The sequence below is a fragment of the Ascidiella aspersa genome, chromosome 2 (genome assembly GCF_963924565.1).
Source record: "Ascidiella aspersa chromosome 2, kaAscAspe10.2, whole genome shotgun sequence".
NCBI classification, from domain to species: domain Eukaryota; kingdom Metazoa; phylum Chordata; class Ascidiacea; order Phlebobranchia; family Ascidiidae; genus Ascidiella; species Ascidiella aspersa.
This window is the reverse complement of record NC_139448.1, coordinates 13,655,201-13,673,696: the sequence shown is the minus strand read 5'-3', so window position 1 is coordinate 13,673,696 and position 18,496 is coordinate 13,655,201. Positions and strand designations below refer to the sequence as shown.

At 37.0% G+C, this 18,496-nt stretch overlaps 1 protein-coding gene across 2 annotated transcripts; it reads right to left on the bottom strand.

The window, feature by feature from the left end:
- Positions 1 to 1,698: 1,698 nt before the first annotated feature.
- LOC146163825 (somatostatin receptor type 2-like) lies at positions 1,699 to 10,323 on the bottom strand. Of its 2 annotated transcripts, none has more exons than XM_083382152.1 (11): positions 9,183 to 10,323; positions 8,541 to 8,679; positions 7,401 to 7,553; positions 6,091 to 6,311; positions 5,506 to 5,590; positions 5,002 to 5,034; positions 4,879 to 4,917; positions 4,427 to 4,590; positions 3,747 to 3,942; positions 2,765 to 2,905; positions 1,699 to 2,295 (listed from the first exon to the last, which is right to left on the bottom strand). In XM_083382152.1, the coding sequence occupies exons 1-11, from the start codon at positions 9,220 to 9,222 to the stop codon at positions 2,160 to 2,162; spliced, it is 1,347 nt and encodes a 448-aa protein (XP_083238278.1). In that variant the 5' UTR covers positions 9,223 to 10,323; the 3' UTR covers positions 1,699 to 2,159. The 2 variants fall into 2 exon arrangements, with proteins under 2 accessions (XP_083238278.1, XP_083238279.1); XM_083382153.1 differs by having other exon boundaries at positions 5,506 to 5,584.
- Positions 10,324 to 18,496: the final 8,173 nt, after the last annotated feature.

Here is an 18,496-nt window from a genome sequence, read left to right as displayed (position 1 = left end):
GATTCCCGACGAAAAAATTATACCTAAAATTTTGTCATTATGACGTTTAAAATTAGATTATATCAGCTCCAAAGATTTAATCAAGCTGTTTTATGTTCTGTAGTCTTGCTTCTGCAATCTTATAAGACCTTCTCGTATTAAAGTCAGCACCCTTTTTTGTTTTTATTTTAAAAAGGCGCATTTTTTGATAGAATAAATTTAATGTTTGTCCGCTGGTAAGCGCCCCGTTTGGAAAGTTTGGCAGATCTCGACGAGATCTCGCAGGTGCACGGCCGAAAAAGTTGGGGTGACCGGGTGCAACTGAGGTCAAAAGTTCACCCCGCTTTTATAACATATAGGAAAACCGGGTGCATATTTAATTTCCAGGGGTGCAGATCTAGTCTGTTGAGAAAAAAATCGTGGGTGCACTTGCCATACTTTCCATAGTGGGTAAGCGCAAATAAAGCAATTCAGGCAACAACTTTAACAGGGTTGGTAAAATTTTTTTCTTTATATCAGTACAAAACGACAATTTGTTTCAAGTTTTGCTATGCTGCCGAATAACCGGGATTAAAAAATAAATTTCCCAGGATTCGGGATTGTTACTTCGAGGGAAATCCAGGGAATTTCCCGTCGAAACATTCCCGGAGAGGAACCCTACTCACTACTCTCATGCGACATGACATGCCTCAGTGTAAAATTATATCACATTTATAACAGACATTTAGTTTGGTGGCGCTCTTTCACTATTGTACGTAAAAATTAATAAAAAAAAAACTTTCTTCAAATGCTGCATACCACAACGCATATTGTTTGGGTTAGGGTGCGGCTTAGCGTTTGGTTGAGGGTGGGTCAAGTTATTATTAATAATAAACATAATATTACTTGACCCACCCTCACCCAAACGCTAACCCTAACCCTAACAATATGCGTTGTGGTATGTGGTATTATTTCGTTTTGTTTTTTGCATAACTTTTCACGTACATAAGTGAAAGAGCGCCAGTTTGGTTGGCATTCGTTAGCATTTGATCCCATGTGGTTCCATTCAGTACCATTCTGTATACCATTCGGTATTTAGTATACCACCTTTGGTTACCGCCTACCGGGAAATAGAGAAAAATAAATTCAATTAAATTAACAGTTATACCTTTCATTTACACTAACAAATATTGAAATACCACGTTTAACCGATCACTGCCCACCAAGTTCAGAAGCGCTGATTTTTTCAAACAGTACGACGAAAACCAATAAATTTTTTCAGCCCACATGAAACTAAATCTGATAATCTGATTTTGTTTGAAGCTCTCTCAACGCGCGAAATACGATTTTGATTACTTAAGAACATCATAATCACAAGCATTTAATTTGTAATATTACACTTGTGATTTCATTTGGAAACCCAAGTATTTCTATTTGACTAACCAAACATTAAATTATTTTTGTGTAAATATTTTTTATATTTTAGATCTGTTATGTTTAACTTTAATCAAGCTATTTCGTTTGGGACGTCGAAGCATTAATTATTATTATATTCATGGTAACTCCTTTGTAAGCTGTCGTAATACGTTCAAGCATTTCTAAAACAATAATGGGAAATTACCAGTTTAGATACTAAAAATAATAAGTGGTACGTTAATAGGTTAATTTTTATTTTACTGAAACAAAAATCAAATTAAACTCAGTATTTCTGTTTTAACTAACATTTAATCACCAAAAACGTGTATTCTTTTATTAAAAACATTCACTTTTAAAGATGAATTGGCGCTGTTCAAAAGAAAAATAAAATAAAGTTCAAACAACGTTAATTCGTTGCCCATCTTCCAACAATTTCAATTTTAAAACATATATTTCGAGCAAATCAAAGATCACAAACTGGATTAAAAGTTAGTCAAAGCTAGTTACAAATTCACAATACAGCGAAAATACACTTTCTCGAACAAATAAAATCGTTTACAAGATTGGCAGAACATCGATAAAAGCGTGGATCAATAGCACGAGCCAATAATACACGTGCTACAGATAAAACTATACAGTTGTGCGCGTAATAGTATAACTTTTCATCCGCACAGATTCGTTTGCATTCAAACGTGTATAGCTAAAATGTAGTTGAAAACTGTGTTGTCTTACATTACACAAATGCGGGACAAAATTACAGCTTTTGCTGAAATGTGTGTTCATATCTACAGTTTCTCGTCTTCCTGTCTGACAATGTTGTTCGTGGGAACGACTGTATGCTTTGTGACCAGCGACTGGCTGTTGGTGTCGTCATGTGAATGGCGTTTGTGTCCCGTCATAGAAATACCCGACGACTTTCTTCTGTAAATTAGAATAATATTTTAATAAAACCATCATATTACTATTGCTACAGAACTATACGGCAAGAAGTAGTCTATCAGCGAAGTTAACGTAAATTAGGTTCTGTGCAATCGTTTATAATAAAAGAACAAGAAGCCAAATACGTTTCAGACTTAATTTATTGACATATTTTTCCAGTGTAAGTATAGTTTATGTAAAAATAAACGACAGCTATGATATTTGTATTTTTTCAAGGCGTCATTTAATTTTTATAGGCCTCCTCTGCGCAATATATGCTCACTTGAAGTATAATTTTGTTTAGCATTTAACACCTGAAGGCTGACCTGTATTATAAACTAATTTATTTGAAAGTGGAAATTACTCACGTGATATTTTTAAAACATACGTGAGGCAAGTATTGCTTAGCTTTATTGCAGTTTTCAAACCCTATCTTACTTAAAAAACAGTATCAATTGTTTTTGCTTTTTACCTTGACTTTTTACCATGAGCGTAATCAGCTCCACTTCTGCTTCCAATACTAGGTCTGAAGGACCTGGTCCTGCCCAAGGCTGTCTGCCATCTCTTGCGGAAATTAGTTCCCAGGAATGTGTAAAGGAACGGATTTAATGCGCTGTTGAAAAAATATTGGCTTAAAAGCAGGAATCGGAAAATGATACAAAAAACAATCAATGTAGTAACAACGAGCTAAAAACAGTAAAATTCTATTCTATTTAATTTATCCCTTTGTAGGAAATGCCGCTTGATGTGACATTTCGCAAAAACATAGAGACAAATTGGACCGAAAATTAAACAATTTTTATTCATTTAAATATAGTGTGAAAGGAATGACTCAAGTGAAACGAAGTGTCATGGCTAAATAAACAGCTTTTCGGTTTTGCCAACCGTCAGTGTATAGCTACAGAATGAACGTGATTAATGTTTTAACATAACGGTAATGTCTTACGTAGGCTTCCTACAATATCCGCTGCTTCCTAACATCCTTTACAAACGACTACAGCGCAATGAACAACGTTTCAAGAAACATTTAATGGTAACAGCAGGGAAATCCCATTGGCCTTGAAGCTCGCCATCTAATACATTAGACTTGTTTATGATTTACGACAGAGAGATTTGATTATAGCAGGGTCGGTATTGTCAAACAAGTTACGCGGTTCAGTCGTAAATATTCAAGATATATATTACCGCGGCCATTTGTAAATTTTAAAGAGTTCCCATTATAAAGCTTCGGCCAGTCTCTCCATCAGGATAGAATTTTAACAGAAGCAAATTAAGCATAAAGGGTAGAACAGTAATCAAAACAAAGTAATGCCATTTAGTAATTTGCAATTTTTAAGAAATTGAAATTACAGTTACACATGCGTATATTTGCAACAGGGACCATTCACGTTGGAAGTCTCACAAGCGGTAACTGCCCTGTATCATGGATTTAAATAAGATTGATTCAAACCTACCTGCTCATGTAGGCAAACACCAAAGTAAAGTCTTTAACGCTTCTGCACTGAAGGATTGACAGCTGGCTAGTGCCAGCAGACATCGACAGCAAGAACGAATGGTAGGGCAGCCAGCAAACAAAAAATACAGTCACCAGGCAGGTGACCATTCGGGTCACACGTTTCCTTGTTTTGTTCGATTTCGTGGACTTCACTCCTTTCGGAAATATAAAAGATCAATGATAGTCATTGAATTGACCTCTGCAGTTTAGTATATCGCACATGATTAAGTAGATCTCACACAAGTCTACAAATATCGTTACCTTCGGAATAATTGCTAAGTTCAATTTTTTCACGAGGGGCTAAAACATATAGGCTATGTATTTGTACGACCTCAATTGGTCGCGGATGAAGACTATCTTTTTCGCTAAATTAATGCACAACAGTTAGCATTACCTGGAATAAAGTGAAAACTGTAGTTCTATCGACTTTAGTAAACGTTTACATTGATAAAAGTATTTGGTTTATTAAGAATGTTTTTTCGCATGAAACAAATTTGTGAGTGGACTCAAATGTCGACTTGTTGGACAAAATAATTTAAAATACAAACCAACCACTGTTTAAAGCTCTACATTGCTCTACAATTGGCGATAAGCCCGATACATAGCAAGCCCAAGGACGCAGCTGAACAAGGCCCTTACCGACGCTCATTGGCTCATAAATCTTGCGAATGATCATAGCGTAACACCCGCAGATGATAAGCAGCGGGAGCAGGAAGGCGAAAAGGAAATTGCAGATCACCCAGAGTTTGATCTCAAAACCCGAGAAAGAGCATCCGCCCGGAGCGTTCAGCAATATTTGCTTCCTAGAAAAATAGCCAGCTATATTTGACTTTTACCAGAAAAAATATATCAAAGCATATATCCGACAGTAGCCGGTAGTAGGTATAGCGGGTAAAACCAAAAAAGTTTTGCGGACCTGTCATTAAGGGTGATCAACGAAATCAACTATAGCTAATTTTTTTAAACGACTAATTTCTAGATTTACGATTTTTTAGTTTTAGATTGACGTTTTGAATGTAAAAAGGTGAATAGAACTTTTAGTGGTAGATATTTGTGAACCCTTTATTTACGCAAGCGGCTTCTTTACTTACCAATCATAATTAAAGTCTTCCTCTTCAGATGCTTCTGTTCTACAATATAAAAAATAAGTTTGTTTGTTTTTGTACTTAACGGATATCCAACAAATTAATAAAATGAAAGAGAAATTAACTTACGCCAATACAGTTGCGTTGGTTGCACTCTCGAACCTACAAAATTTTACAAAACCTCGTTTGAAAAAGTTTTAATCAAAGTTCAAACCAAAAGTTGACGTAATATTGGACCATGTACGTTAATAAACCTGGAAAATGACACATAACGAGAAATAATATCATTAGGTACAAAATGAATATTCTGACCACTTTGTTGAATTGCAAGTTTATTATAAGAAAAATGAGTAATTGCGACTAAGCGTCCTTATGTAACATCAAATAAGATCTTCAAGACTATTATATTGCAAATATTAAAATAAAAATATTTACTTATTTTGCTATTCGACATTCAACATGATTAATGATTGTAGTATAATACAATCTACCTTGCATTTATAAGAGTATACTAAATGTTCCTCATATCCAAAAGAGATATCTTTATACTAAATATTAACGGATTACCTTGCCTAAAAATTGTGTAAGAAATATTAAGTTAGACAAGATGTCTCCCCATTAAATTTAACTTACGTATTTCCCGCTCCACTGGTTTCACTATCTACTTCATAATCGGAGTATTGGTAATTATCGAGATCCTTTGCAGCTGAACCTGAAACTGAAGAATTAAAAAAAGTTGTCTCGGTCAAGTCTTCTTCAGTTAAAAAATGTGTAACATTGACGCAACACTAAGAAGTGTAAGAGCAGGGGTTCTTAAACTGGGGTCCATGATGTACCGCTTGGGGATTCGTGAACTAATTTTTGGGGGCCCATTAAGGCCAAATTGAAGTATTGGCGTATATCTAGTAGTAAGAAGTAATCAATTTTTAAAAGAAAAGAGTTAAATAAAAGTAAAACGTTTTAGCACTAAATGTAAAGTATTTAGACTCCAATTTACTTAAATCATCAGCTTATTTCCTAAAGTCTATTTGTATTGTGACGTAAGTTATGAACAAATCAGCATATTTATGGAGTCTATTTGATTGTGACGTCCATTTATGACATGATTTGCCTACCGTCGTTCACGCGAACCAAAAAAAAATTAGGGGTTTGCAAGAAAAAAAAAACCTGTGTTGGGTTTAGGATTAGGAGGACGCTATTAGGGTTTATTTTGATTACCTCCGAAGACCAGCTTGCATTCACAACCGTTCACCTCGGCATGAATGAGGACAAAGACAACCGCCAGCAGTCCTACCATCCACACGAGGCAGCTGATAATGTACACGGCCTGCCGGGTACGGAATTTGGTGAAGCGGGAATCCATGGCATGGTTAATGGCAACGTAGCGGTCCACCGACATTACGCACAGGAAAAGGATCGACGCGTAGTAGTTGAAAATTCTGCGTATTTGTACGGAAAAGTTTAATGAGGGCAAGCTCGGATATAATTATTTTTTTATGTTGACTAAGAATTTATCTAAAGTAAATTAAATGTTATGTGGTATCAAGAATTACGAAACATGTTCCTATATGGCAACTCAACCTTGTTCGTAACGATAATACGAAACTTTGCAAGCGTTCAACAACATTGCGGTTTCTATTTTATTTTCTGACCTGCAGGGGATTAAGACATTTTTAAAACAGTTGCATGAGTTACATATATTTTTTTACGATTTTGACATGCACAGTTGGTTAAAAACGTATTTGAAACTCGTTTTTATGTTAATATTTAATTTTGTAATGTTGTGTATAAATTGTATAACAGTTTAAACCGAAAAGGCTAAAAGGCTAGATCTGCTAATGTGTAATTTAAAACTGTATGGTGTATGATAATCATAGCAGTTTAGAAGCCAACAAGGAGCGTTGGCGGCCGCTTGCGCGGTCAGGCCAAGTTGCCGCCCAGCGCCGCGTAAATAATTGTGACCATTTTGTACGCACCGTACCGCATACCGCGTGCTGTATTATCGAGTTTTCTTTTCATGCTTATTCAAAGCCGGGATCCGGAGTAGGTTAAAAAGCAACGCGGTCTGACTTCCGATTCCGCCAAATGAGTCGATTTCTTCCAGTCCCTAGTTCAGCTCCGACATAATGGTGTAATATAATTCATTCACCCGCAACATGTAGTTGGTAAATCCATCACATAGTATTTCATCTTACAATTTACAATTTGCGGCATTTTTAGTTTCGAAGTTTGGTACTGCGCTAGGCACGTCGGACTCGGGGCTCGGGCAATCTTGCGTTGTCCTATAGTCCAGTGTCTTTGCATATAAAGTTTAAAACTCCTATATCAGCTTTGAAATACAAATATTTTCCATCTAACAAAACCGTCTCTGCGACATTGATACCTGCTAGTTGCACACTGGTATTCAATTTTGTAGAAAACACAATTTACATACAAACCAATATTTGGGCTTTACTAATAAAGCCTATGAAAAAAAACGTTTAATAAGAACCAAATAAAAGTGTGTGACGGACTATATTGAAACTGACCGAATGCTCTCGTTAATCTTGCAGAATGCCGTTCCGTAAGTCCATTCTCCTTTAATTAAAGTTTGGGCTTCAAAAGGCAGAAGAAAAAGAAACATGAAATCTGCAATGGCTAGCTGAACAACGTACACATTCGTGACTGTCTTCTGATATTCCCTGAAAGTTAACAAAATGCAATACAATTACTTTTTTAGATAAATTGTTTATTTTAATCATGTTATACTATCGAAAAATAATTATATTTAGCGGATCTAAAACAATTCTTTGCACAATTAAGTTTAAGTAGAAATAATGGTCTGAATTGGTTTAGTGTTTTATTGTAAAAATGTATGGTGGGTAATCTTTGGTTTGATGTTTTTTCTTCGCACCACTTAATATTATAAAATCCTAAGTGATAAGTATTTTTAATAGATGTACCGTTATATTTAAACAATATATTTTTTTTCTCTTTTTAAATATTTATAGAAAAAAAATTAGTATAGCTTAAGGCCTTAAGCAGTACTTTCTGACTGCAGGTCCACGATAATGTTTTAGCCGGTCCCCGAAAAAGATTTCTTTATTTGTGCAGTCCGAAATGTTTGTTACCAGATTTAACTGCGTAAACCGACAAAAAATTTCGCGCTTAAAGTGCCAAACGCCCAGAGTACTTGATGGCACTCAGCCCTGAATTAAAACTCATACCAACTTACAATGACACAACTTGCAGTGTTATAAACTTTGATGATGCTTCTTGGTTACGGCTACAAGTTTGCATGACTGAACGCAAGTTTTGTGCTGTGTGTGCCGCAAAAAACGTTACTTTATTTGTGGAGCATTGTACTATAGGTACTAAAATAACAATTTGTTTGAAAATGTCTGAATTTCATACTAGCATTACCAGATTGTCTAGTAAAGCCGTATAATAATAAACTTCATTTTAAGTGTTGTTTTAAATGTCTTGTTCTGTTAGTTGTTTCAGTAAAGGATCGTGGCTTCGAAATTCTGGCTACCGACCGTAAAAAGGAGTTTTTTGTAAGCTTTTTTATGTCGGTTTGTAAGGGTAAAAATGTTCAGAACCACTGGCTTGCAGCCATACAACCCCCCTCGACATCGGCTACCAGTAAACAAAATGGCAGTATGACTCTGGATCCGACCTAAACTTACTTCAAGATAACAATGATGTATATGACCAGGGCGTTGGCGAGCAGTCCTACTGCCGCAATGGCGATGTAAAATATCGGAGTCGCGAGAGCTGAAGTCCGTTCGCAATCCGAACCGGAATCATACGCCAGGTCTTCGCCGCCTGTGATGTTTATTTAATTGTTAAAATTTATATTTTAGTCTCGTTACCGATTTCCAAGCCAGATTAACTAATTCTTCACTGTTAATCGTTTAGTACCGTTTCTTTGTTAGCAATTTCGGGGGGTATCATGTATTTTTGCAATTGTGTAATTGCTGGAGGTATTATGGCAAAAATCGGCTTTGTATATACGCTTACAGTCGCTTATGAAAGAGCGACACTTGGTTATTATTAGTAAGCAAACTACGTCGTCCGACATATAATACAACTTATGAAATTTAGTATTTTTTTAACGTACTAAATTGCATACAGTGCCAAAAGCCCAATTAAGTTGTCTATACTATTGTGCAGTATGGGTGGCACACGAGTTCCCTAAAACCTACAACTTTACGAAAAATACGCCAGTTATTGTGAAAAAGAAATATAACGAAAATTAAGCAATAAGGACTAAAAAAATACAAAAGTTAGGCTAGATGGATTAATGAAATATAAATACTAAACCTTACTTCCGGAAACATTAGACGAAGCGTTTGTCGTTAAATTCATTGGTGTAATCCTTTCAAACCACCTCAGGTAAAGGAAATCAACGAGTTCTTCACAGCAAAAAATATATTTAGAAGACAAGTAGCCTGAAAGTACAGCACACGAAAATTATTGCTTTGTGGCGAGCAAGGCAAATCGGCCTTCATAATAAAGACCCGCAGAGGCGCTGCACAGCGGGTGGAGTTTCGTCGAAAACACACTTCGCCTACAAAGGGGCGTATTGCTGTCCAATAGGCAGTTTGACCAAAGCGGAACATCGGTATTGTGACGTCACGATTCTGGCGTCATCACTTGTTTTCGTAAAAAAGTTCATATGAAGATGTTTTCGCGGCGTTGGTCTGATTTTTTAAGTATTTTAGGCGGCCGACAATAGACCAATACACGAACATAAACAATTTTACTTTTACCGTTGTTCCGCCTTAGCGGACTGTTTGTCGCCAAATCGCGTAACCCATACACCAACCGACCTTTATTGTGTAATACGAATATCAAAGCCAATACAGAAGTAGGTATCATTTTGAACGTTTTCTCTTTATTCAGTTTCAACGTAGTCTATATTACGTCTTACTCCAACCTCCAAACATTATGCTCCAAAGACTACAATCAAGGCCGTTTCAGGCCCCAAGTAAAATAATGTCCTTTAGAGACCAGCGAAGAACATTAAACTCGACAATACCTTTCTGATTGGCGTTAAAACTATACGGCATTTAAACACAGGCAAATAAAAGCATTAGGCTAGTATTCAGCACTGCGAACAATAAGTCGAAAAAACACTTTGGTGATACTGAGGCAAACAAAAGAGCAACACATATTTGATTGAGTAAGTTCGCGTCGGCCTGACAGCATTAAGCAACCAATCGTAATATTCAGGCTATCAATTGTCGTTTGTAAGAAAACGACCGTTATCAACTGCTTAAAACGCTTCCTTCATTCCTGCTTGCGCAATCATAATATGCCTTGCTCGATTAACGCGAATCGCTCCGCGAACTGCCTGGTGTGAATCGGCTGCTGATTGCTCTTATCAATTGCCACCAAACCTCAGAGCCACAGCTAAGGAGCGCTGCGGCAACGTTTTTATCGGCCGTCCTGCCGCATGTGAGGCCATTCGCGACTTGCAAAGCGGACGAAAAGGTGCGCAGGGCCCAGTACGACTTTTTCGAACCGCATACACAGCTTCTGCGTTAGTTGTTTCAAAACTAACAAGCTCGGGTGAAAGCATTGCAATCCTAAAGTGTTAACCCAGTGGTTCTCAATCTCTTGTGGCTTACAAAACGCCTCAGAAATATTAAATAGATTGCGGCACCCCTACAAGATTTTTCCGTAGGTAAATCACTAGAATGTTACAATTAACGAAACTGGAACAACACACATCAACTTTGCACTAAGTAATAAGTTTTAATCTGATTCATTCCTCTCTAATCTTACACAAAGAGTTGAGCAAAAATCAGATTCTTAAGGATTTTTAAATATCTCTCGGCACCCTTGGGCATTAGAAATGGCACCCCAGGGTGCCCGGTTGAGAACCATTGAGTTAACTTAATGGGGCCTCATTTTTCATCGATTTGATAGCGGTAAAAAAACCTTTCTCACATTTATACAACTATATCCACATAATGCCGCTGCGAAAAACAAAATCGTTCTCGAGCCAAAATATTTCATCTAAAAAAGGTTGTCTCGCTGTCCACAAACAACTGAAACACCGAGATATTTTGCGCATCCCTGCCGAGTGACGACCGCGACGATTTGAAGAGTTTAGCCAAGACGCGCGAAATACAAAGTCAGGAAAAGTGCTGCATGCGACACGCGCGTCACGGATGCGATGACGGTCTTTCCGGCGATGCCTCGCTTTCTAAAAAGCACTATATTGCTGCCATACAACACATCCGTCGAGAACGAATTGATTCAACCCTGCCAGTCGTTTACGTAGGCCTCGCCTTTAGACGAATAGGTTTGATTCGATTTAAAAGGCGAACACGCGTCCTCCCTGCGATGCGACTAGGCACGATGCTAAACGCAAAGCATTCAATCGTTATTCAATGAACCAATGGAGATTTCCTTTGGCGTAAAGTTTATAAAGGGTCAACACCAACATCACCAACGGTGCTTTCAAGTGGCCGCCCATATTTTTTTAGTGATCGTCGCCCCAGCTTAATTAAAAGGAAAAATAGGTATGCGATTAAATCTCTAACCCACGTCATAGCAGGACTGGTGACCGAAATTTAAGAGTCTGACAAGTCTTTGCCTATTTCAAGTCTTTAAATATAACGTTCTTTACCAGGTCTGGACATTAGGCCACTTTTCAAAATTAAGGCAATTTCGAGCTCTTTTTATCTTTAGTAGATTTAAGTAAAATAGGTTCAAGAAGCTTCGGCAGCGTGATGGCGTTAATTTAATAAATCACCCATTCTCACAAATCTCAATAAATCCTGCTATGCTAAGCTATTTAAGTGAGTAAAAAACGAATTGATATTTATTTTTGCCGATATACAATATAATAATATTTGTTAAAAAAAAAAAAAACAAGTAATTCGACTGTTAGTCTCTGACATGTTGACATGGTCACCATAAAACTAGGAAAAAATAGGGATCAAAAGGATAATAAAGGCAGGAAGCCCGAAAAAGAGTGTAAAACATAAAATAGCAATAGAGCTCCATAATAAGATTTTAGACGAATAAATGTGAACTAGCATAACATAAAGAAGCTATATGAGTCGGTAAAACTTAACATTTTTAAGCCCGGTTAGTTAATTAAACATCTTTGTGTCTGAAATTACGCTGTTTTTTTACAGATGGGGGTATAATCTTCCTTTAAAAACTTTCAATCGTAAAAAAAACTGTCTTTGACAATTTTCTGGCTATAAACATGCTGTATAACAATTGCTATTTGAGACATCCGAGCGTTGGTATTTCCCTATGGTTACCTTGTGCTTTCGAAGAGTCAGCAATAAATTTTGATCATGCCAGTTGAACTCCAAAACTATAGCATTAAGAACGATAAAAAAAGCAATCCAAGCGTTGTTTTTTCGTCATGGAGAGGTGTTTATATTTATTTGGTTTCGCAAAGTCAGTAAAGCGTCGTTTTGTCGCGCCAATTAAATTCTAAGCCAAGAAAAACGACACCAAACAATAGCGTTTAACATCGTCACCGCGTCTGTCGGGACTATTTAGATGTGGACTAACGAGAATTTCACCTACTATTTTCGATGAGAATTGTTTTATAAGTCTCCTTTCTTTACGATGTCAATTTATATTAAAAATTTTTCATGCAAAATTCACGTATCGAAATAATGTTGGTTACCCTTTTTACTTGCGTTAAGTATTTACGTTGTGAGGCAGTACAACAACTTTTTAAACCACAAAAAACAACGTTTCCCATGTTAGCGATAAATAGAGGAGATGTTGTAGCCCGTTTTGTAAACGTTGTTACACTCCAAAGGAGACATAGCAAGTTTTATTCTAAACGATAAACATAACACATTATGACGTAACTTGGATCACATCATTTCTAAGAAATTACACGCCCCCTTCCAAACAAAAATCGTGGAGCCGCCGACGAAATGTGACGTCTTAACTTGGAGACGTCATTGGATAAAAATCAACAAACTGTGGAAAAAGTACATTTCCTTGGTCAATTTTTTTCCTTTAGTGTTTTTGCGATAGCGTTACTTCCCTGTGGTGTTCGCAAATGTGGTTTACTCTTTTGGACGTGACTATCAACATGTGTCTTTTCTACTGCACGCTTTGTTTTGAATCTTGCGGAATATGACAATAAAGTGAACGTGCAGTACTGCAGTGTATGATGAGATAACGCCTATATTTGTTCAGAATTATCACGTGCAGCCATTTTCCGTAGTACAATTTTGCCTGTGAAGCAGGAGTAAAGGCGTTCTGGTAAAACAGTTTTTACAGAAGGTTGTTTTTTACCAGTGTATGTCCCCTTTTAACCAGCTATCCCAGGATCTCCTTTAATGTATTTTATATAAGACTTGAGTCGCATTTTGTGCAGTACATCGAACGATAACCTATGGTTTTTATATGTTACTTGTTTAGACAACCCGTTATGACGTAACTTTGTGACATCATCTCTAAAAATTGTCATGCGTTAGGGTAACAAAAATCTTATATCGTTCTCCCAAGAAAATTAGTTTACTTTCACCTCATAGCTGTCAAGTTGTTACGAGGCTCTAGGTCAGGGGCGGGCAACATACGGCCCGCGATGGGATTTTGAGAGGCCCGCAGGCAGTTTCTGGTCTTACATGATAATGTGGCCCGCGGAACAGTCTGCCGCAACCCCCCACTACTTGCTTACTAAATCAAATAATAGTGATTGCTAGTTATTCTTTAGTTCTTTGTTCTGGGTTAAAATTAGAGGCCATAAGATCGAAAATAGCCATAAGATCGAAATAAGAACAACATCAGTCGTAATAATGTCTATCGGAAAAAGTCATAAACCCGTCGTAATAAGACCTAAATGACCAGAAATCATAAAACATTTTGCCTAACCGCAAACCCCACCCCTAAGTACATCACTAGCTCTAATAATTTCAACACCAACCCATTTTCTAACCCCACCCATTGCCCACCAATAACCCCACACAGGGCCAGAAATCAGGTGCCAAAACAGAGGCGCCATAACGGCGCCCTTCAAACTAGGGCGCCCAAACGTCGACACCAAAACGGCCGATGACATACCCAAGGCTCGTCCCATATCCTCTTCTTACAGTTTCAGATGTTATTGTGGCCTTTTAGGCCTTATTCCGAAAAATTTATGACTTATTCCGACAGATTTATGTCTTTTATTCGGACGAAGTTCTTATTTTGTCTTGGGTATTGCTGCGTATTTCGCTTTGCTATGTCGTTGGTGTTATACTATGGTATTATTGATTTTTCTGCTTGTATTGTTGCTTTGTTCCCAAATTAGATTTACAATCAATCTTTTCCCTTAGATTTTCCCAAAAACGTAAAGTTGCGAATTCAACAAGGATTGGATGCCCAAGTACTTTTACACCCAAGTCGGCAAGAAAGCAGTATGTTTGATGCGCAATGAAAGTATTGCCGTGTTTAAAGAGTACAACATTAACCGTCATTATGCGACAAAACATGTATAGGCTATGGCAGTACAATTAATATGTCGATCAGGAATTCGGCCCGCCAAGTACTTCATTTTCCCATATCAGGCCCGCCGACTGGAAAAGTTGCCCGGCCCTGCTTCTGGTAGCCTATATCTGTTCGCCTGTTCTAGTCTTTCAGACTACCTTCCCGTTTTTGTGCCAAACCCGAGGAATAACAACTTTCATTTCATTTTGATCTTAGCAAGTACACTAGAAACATATTTTTTTATTAAAGGCCAATATCGTATGATAAAGAGTGCAAGCATTTTTTTATGTAAGTACCTGTTAAACTTAAAGGTGTCGTTTATTCCTTTCTAATTATTGAGATTTAACCTGCTTTGTTTACCCAATCAGATTTACTTCAAATAACGTGTGAATATATACGTGGCATTTAAGATGTTCGCCGTGTGTGAACGATAAATGCTTTCCTTTGGCTTTCCTTTGGGTTATACAGCCTAGGGACGCAAACAAATTGATGAATAGGCTATGATAAACCAAAACGAAAGTACGTGCGTCAGACACGTATACTCGCACTTGCTATAGCAAGAGGTGTGTCCCAATTCACGCACACTAAAGTAAAGGTTAAATTGACTTAGCGCGTCGTTTCTGATGCTTTCGGAACCTACAAACACACACCAATTAATTGCCTAATTGCTTGACAAACATTCTTGAGAAGTACATCGCGTGCGAAGTGACGTTCGGCTGTCTTCGCAGGTTAAGTTGTGTTTTGGAACGAAGACAAACTGCGTCTATATCAGTTAAATATATTTGCAAAATTGGCTTGTGATAAACTATCGTATAACGACGCTAATATAAAATTGAGTCATATTTGTATTGTAAAAAGTCAATTAGAATTAGATGTAAACGACCAGATCTAAAAAGATGTCTAAAATGGATGTGTGTATAATCAAAAAATAGATACAGTCTTGGGTTACGAAGCACACACACTACAACAACCCCAAATAAATAAAAAGTGAATATAAGTAACAAGCAATGAAAGTATTTTTGTAAAGGGAAATAATACATGAGTAGGCTACCGGTACAGCATTAAGTTTATGCAGTTGCTTGTGTTTATTCCGTCATTATTTAAAGTATAGTTAAACAAGTGCATTTTTAAACAAATAAAAAGAAAATGTTGTTCAACATTGTTTTGACTAATCGGTTGCGTGTCCGTTGCTTACAAAAAGTCTCATTGCCTCCAGAATCGCAGTTATGAGCACGTAAGGTTAGGACGGTGCATCTGAGTGAGAAAAGCTACTCTTATCCTAGAACACACACGTGTTCAGCGGTAATGTTTGTAATTCATACCGCGAGTCGATGACACCTTTCAAAATTTACACGACCCAATTGCGAAAGAATAGACGTATGTATAGTATAAATAGCAAGAGGTCTAACAAACTATCAGCAGTATAGCTTACTTTGATATTAACGATAATCGTGATGGATGTTCGAGTTATTCTACTTTCCTTAAGTTTGATTTTCGTGTGTACGGTAGGTTTATAGTTAACTATAATAAAAAAGGCAAAATGGAACCTCACAGGAAAATTAATATAATATATTTCTACAGGGTTATCCCCAAAATCGAGAGGAAGAGACTCCTGAAAACTCTATTTTAAGGTAAGACAAGCTTAAAACGCTAATAACAACATTGCAGAACTAAATCAGACGGACAGTGCTCCAATGAAGACAGCCAGGCATCATCAGTGTCAATACATCTGCTTTTTCTAACACTAGCTTTGACATAGACACATCCCAAAGAAAATAGAAGATGTTGAAACATCACAACTTCCACGCGGTTTCCTTCAAGAACAAGAGCGCAGAATGAGCCTACGACAGTCGCCGTTCTGTGTTGTTTTGGGTGATTCGTGTTCCACTTCCTACGAATGCTGCGGTTACCCCTCCAGTATCTGTGTGTAAGTAGGCTAAATAAGCCCTGGAATAGGGCGTCATATTTTTGAGATGCAAATCAATGCAATGCAATTTTTGGTGCACTGAAAACATATATCAAGATATTGTGGGGCTTGAGTTAGTTTAGTTGAATTAAACAGAACGGTGTTTTAATTGACGCTTTCGTTTTGACTCCAATTTCAGGTTGCGTTACTAATTTCGCCAATCACAAGACGCTAAGGTGATTAGGACTGCATTAGTTGTTGAACGAACAACCAGTTTCAAACTATAGATTGGCGAAGCAAGGTAGCATATAGCATATGCCACTTGCAAATATCAACGCAGTTAACAGTACAAGTCGATAACTAAGAAGGTCGTTTTCAAGCGGATGACGCATCTTAAATAGGCCAGCTCAAAATTCTGACAGCAGAGAGATCATAACGGAAAATGCATGTAATTAGCATGTAACACTTGGGTTTAATTTAGCGTTGCTTCAACATAGGACGATAATTCTGTCACATAAGCACAGACGTCATAAAACGTAAATACAAAAGCACTTAGTTGGTAATAAATAATGCTCTACAATATCCTACCTGTTATAAGTTTTAAACTAATTTAGGCTATAGTTCACAACTTTTAATACCGGTAAAATCGATTATTTCGTTCACAGGTCAGTAACATAAAAGTCAATCTCCTCCTAGCCTACCTTGCTCGGTGTTAGAGCGACTGTCCTGTGTAGCTTACGTCGGGCACCCCATGCTAATTTTTGTACACTGCTGGCCTTGCTCGCTTAAAATTTTGATTGGGTAACTAATTTCGGTTAGTTCTCCTAAACACTCCTGATGGTACTTGGTATATGTGCCGCTATGGTTGGCCAAACTTACAGTTTTTGAGATCTAAATCACTTGGATATATTTTAGTAATTATTAGGTATTGAGAAAACATTAAACTATTTTTTTGAAGGGCGTAAACTCTAAGGTCAGAAGATCGCGGGCAGGATAACTTAAGGATTTACGATCTCGGGATAAAAAAATCTGTCAAACTCTATTACTCTATCTATAAATAACTATTAAAATCGTTAACCTTTGCTATTTTTATTCTAAAATGAAATATATTTTCAGGTTGTACGTCTCTGGTTCCAGTTGGAGAACCCTTTGCACGTTAACGAAGCTGGTGGACATCATTGAAGACTTGCGTGATAAATTACCAAACAATAACCTGAATTCGTAATTACAAATGACAGAACTGTGCAAACATTTGCGTGTTTTAGCGCTAGCCAGCACGTTGTAAACCGCAGTAAAACGGTTAGTACAGTAAAATGAAGTTATTGCCTTCCAGACAAGTTCAAAGCGGTTATCGATAGTCAAAAAAGATTCATGCTATCAACGACTTAAAAATTAGAGAACTTATCATGCGTACAGATCAAGAAAAAAAACGTTACTGATGAAATAGGGAATTATTATTTTATCTCAATAACGAGTAAAGTTTGTCAGTTAAGTATCGACATCGTAAAAACTAAGTTATTAAAAAGTACACAATAACTACTATTACGGTGTTGTGGTCTTTAATCACTCTCGTTATCAACTGACTCACAGGCTATTAACTGATTCACAACTACTTATATCGCTATAAAAGAGTGGTTATCAACCTGTTTTAGATTGCGGCACACAAAGAGAATTATCGCGGAACACTTTGTATATGTAATTTCCATATTGTTATCAATTTTATCAAATATACTGCGCATTCATAACGTCCATGTGTGTTTGTAATACCACTAACAGTTTGGCGGTGCAGTTCAGGATATCTCAAGGCCTATTTGGTGTGGCACGGCACAAAGTTTAAGAATCACTGCTCTAAAATCAAACAAGGATTTAAATCAGTTTACAGGGAATTTTGGCACTAATCTAACAAAAACAATTAGGCTAGAACTCTTAGGCAACCTTTAAATTCAAACTTGGTGTTTTTATGCTGCGACAAAGCAATTCTTATTTTCGTGGAAAGATTTATCTAACGTGTTTATTTAACACACTTAAATTGAAACCCTATGGTAGATAAAATCTATATAGAAGAAAAAAGTTACGGAACTGGAGGGGGCTGAGCAGCTCTTAGTGGTAGCAAAAACCAAAAAGAAAAGAAGTTACGTCACTACATTGCGGCTAATACAAATTAAATTTGCTACAAGAAGTTGGCTAATATAAGTCGTATGTGTTGTCTAAAGAAGATTTTATTATGTTTTTTTCGTACAAAGACAAAAACATTCGTTCGGAATAAATATGCAC

What these genes read in the sequence shown, in the direction of transcription:
- LOC146163825 (XM_083382152.1), bottom strand. Translation starts at nt 9,222, where the DNA reads ATGAATTTAACGACAAACGCTTCGTCTAATGTTTCCGGAA. An exon ending in AAGATTAACGAGAGCATTCG is followed by an intron (nt 6,312 to 7,400) that starts GTCAGTTTCAAT and finishes ACAAATACGCAG; the next exon opens with AATTTTCAACTACTACGCGT. An exon ending in ACCAACGCAACTGTATTGGC is followed by an intron (nt 4,918 to 5,001) that starts GTAAGTTAATTT and finishes TTTATATTGTAG; the next exon opens with AACAGAAGCATCTGAAGAGG.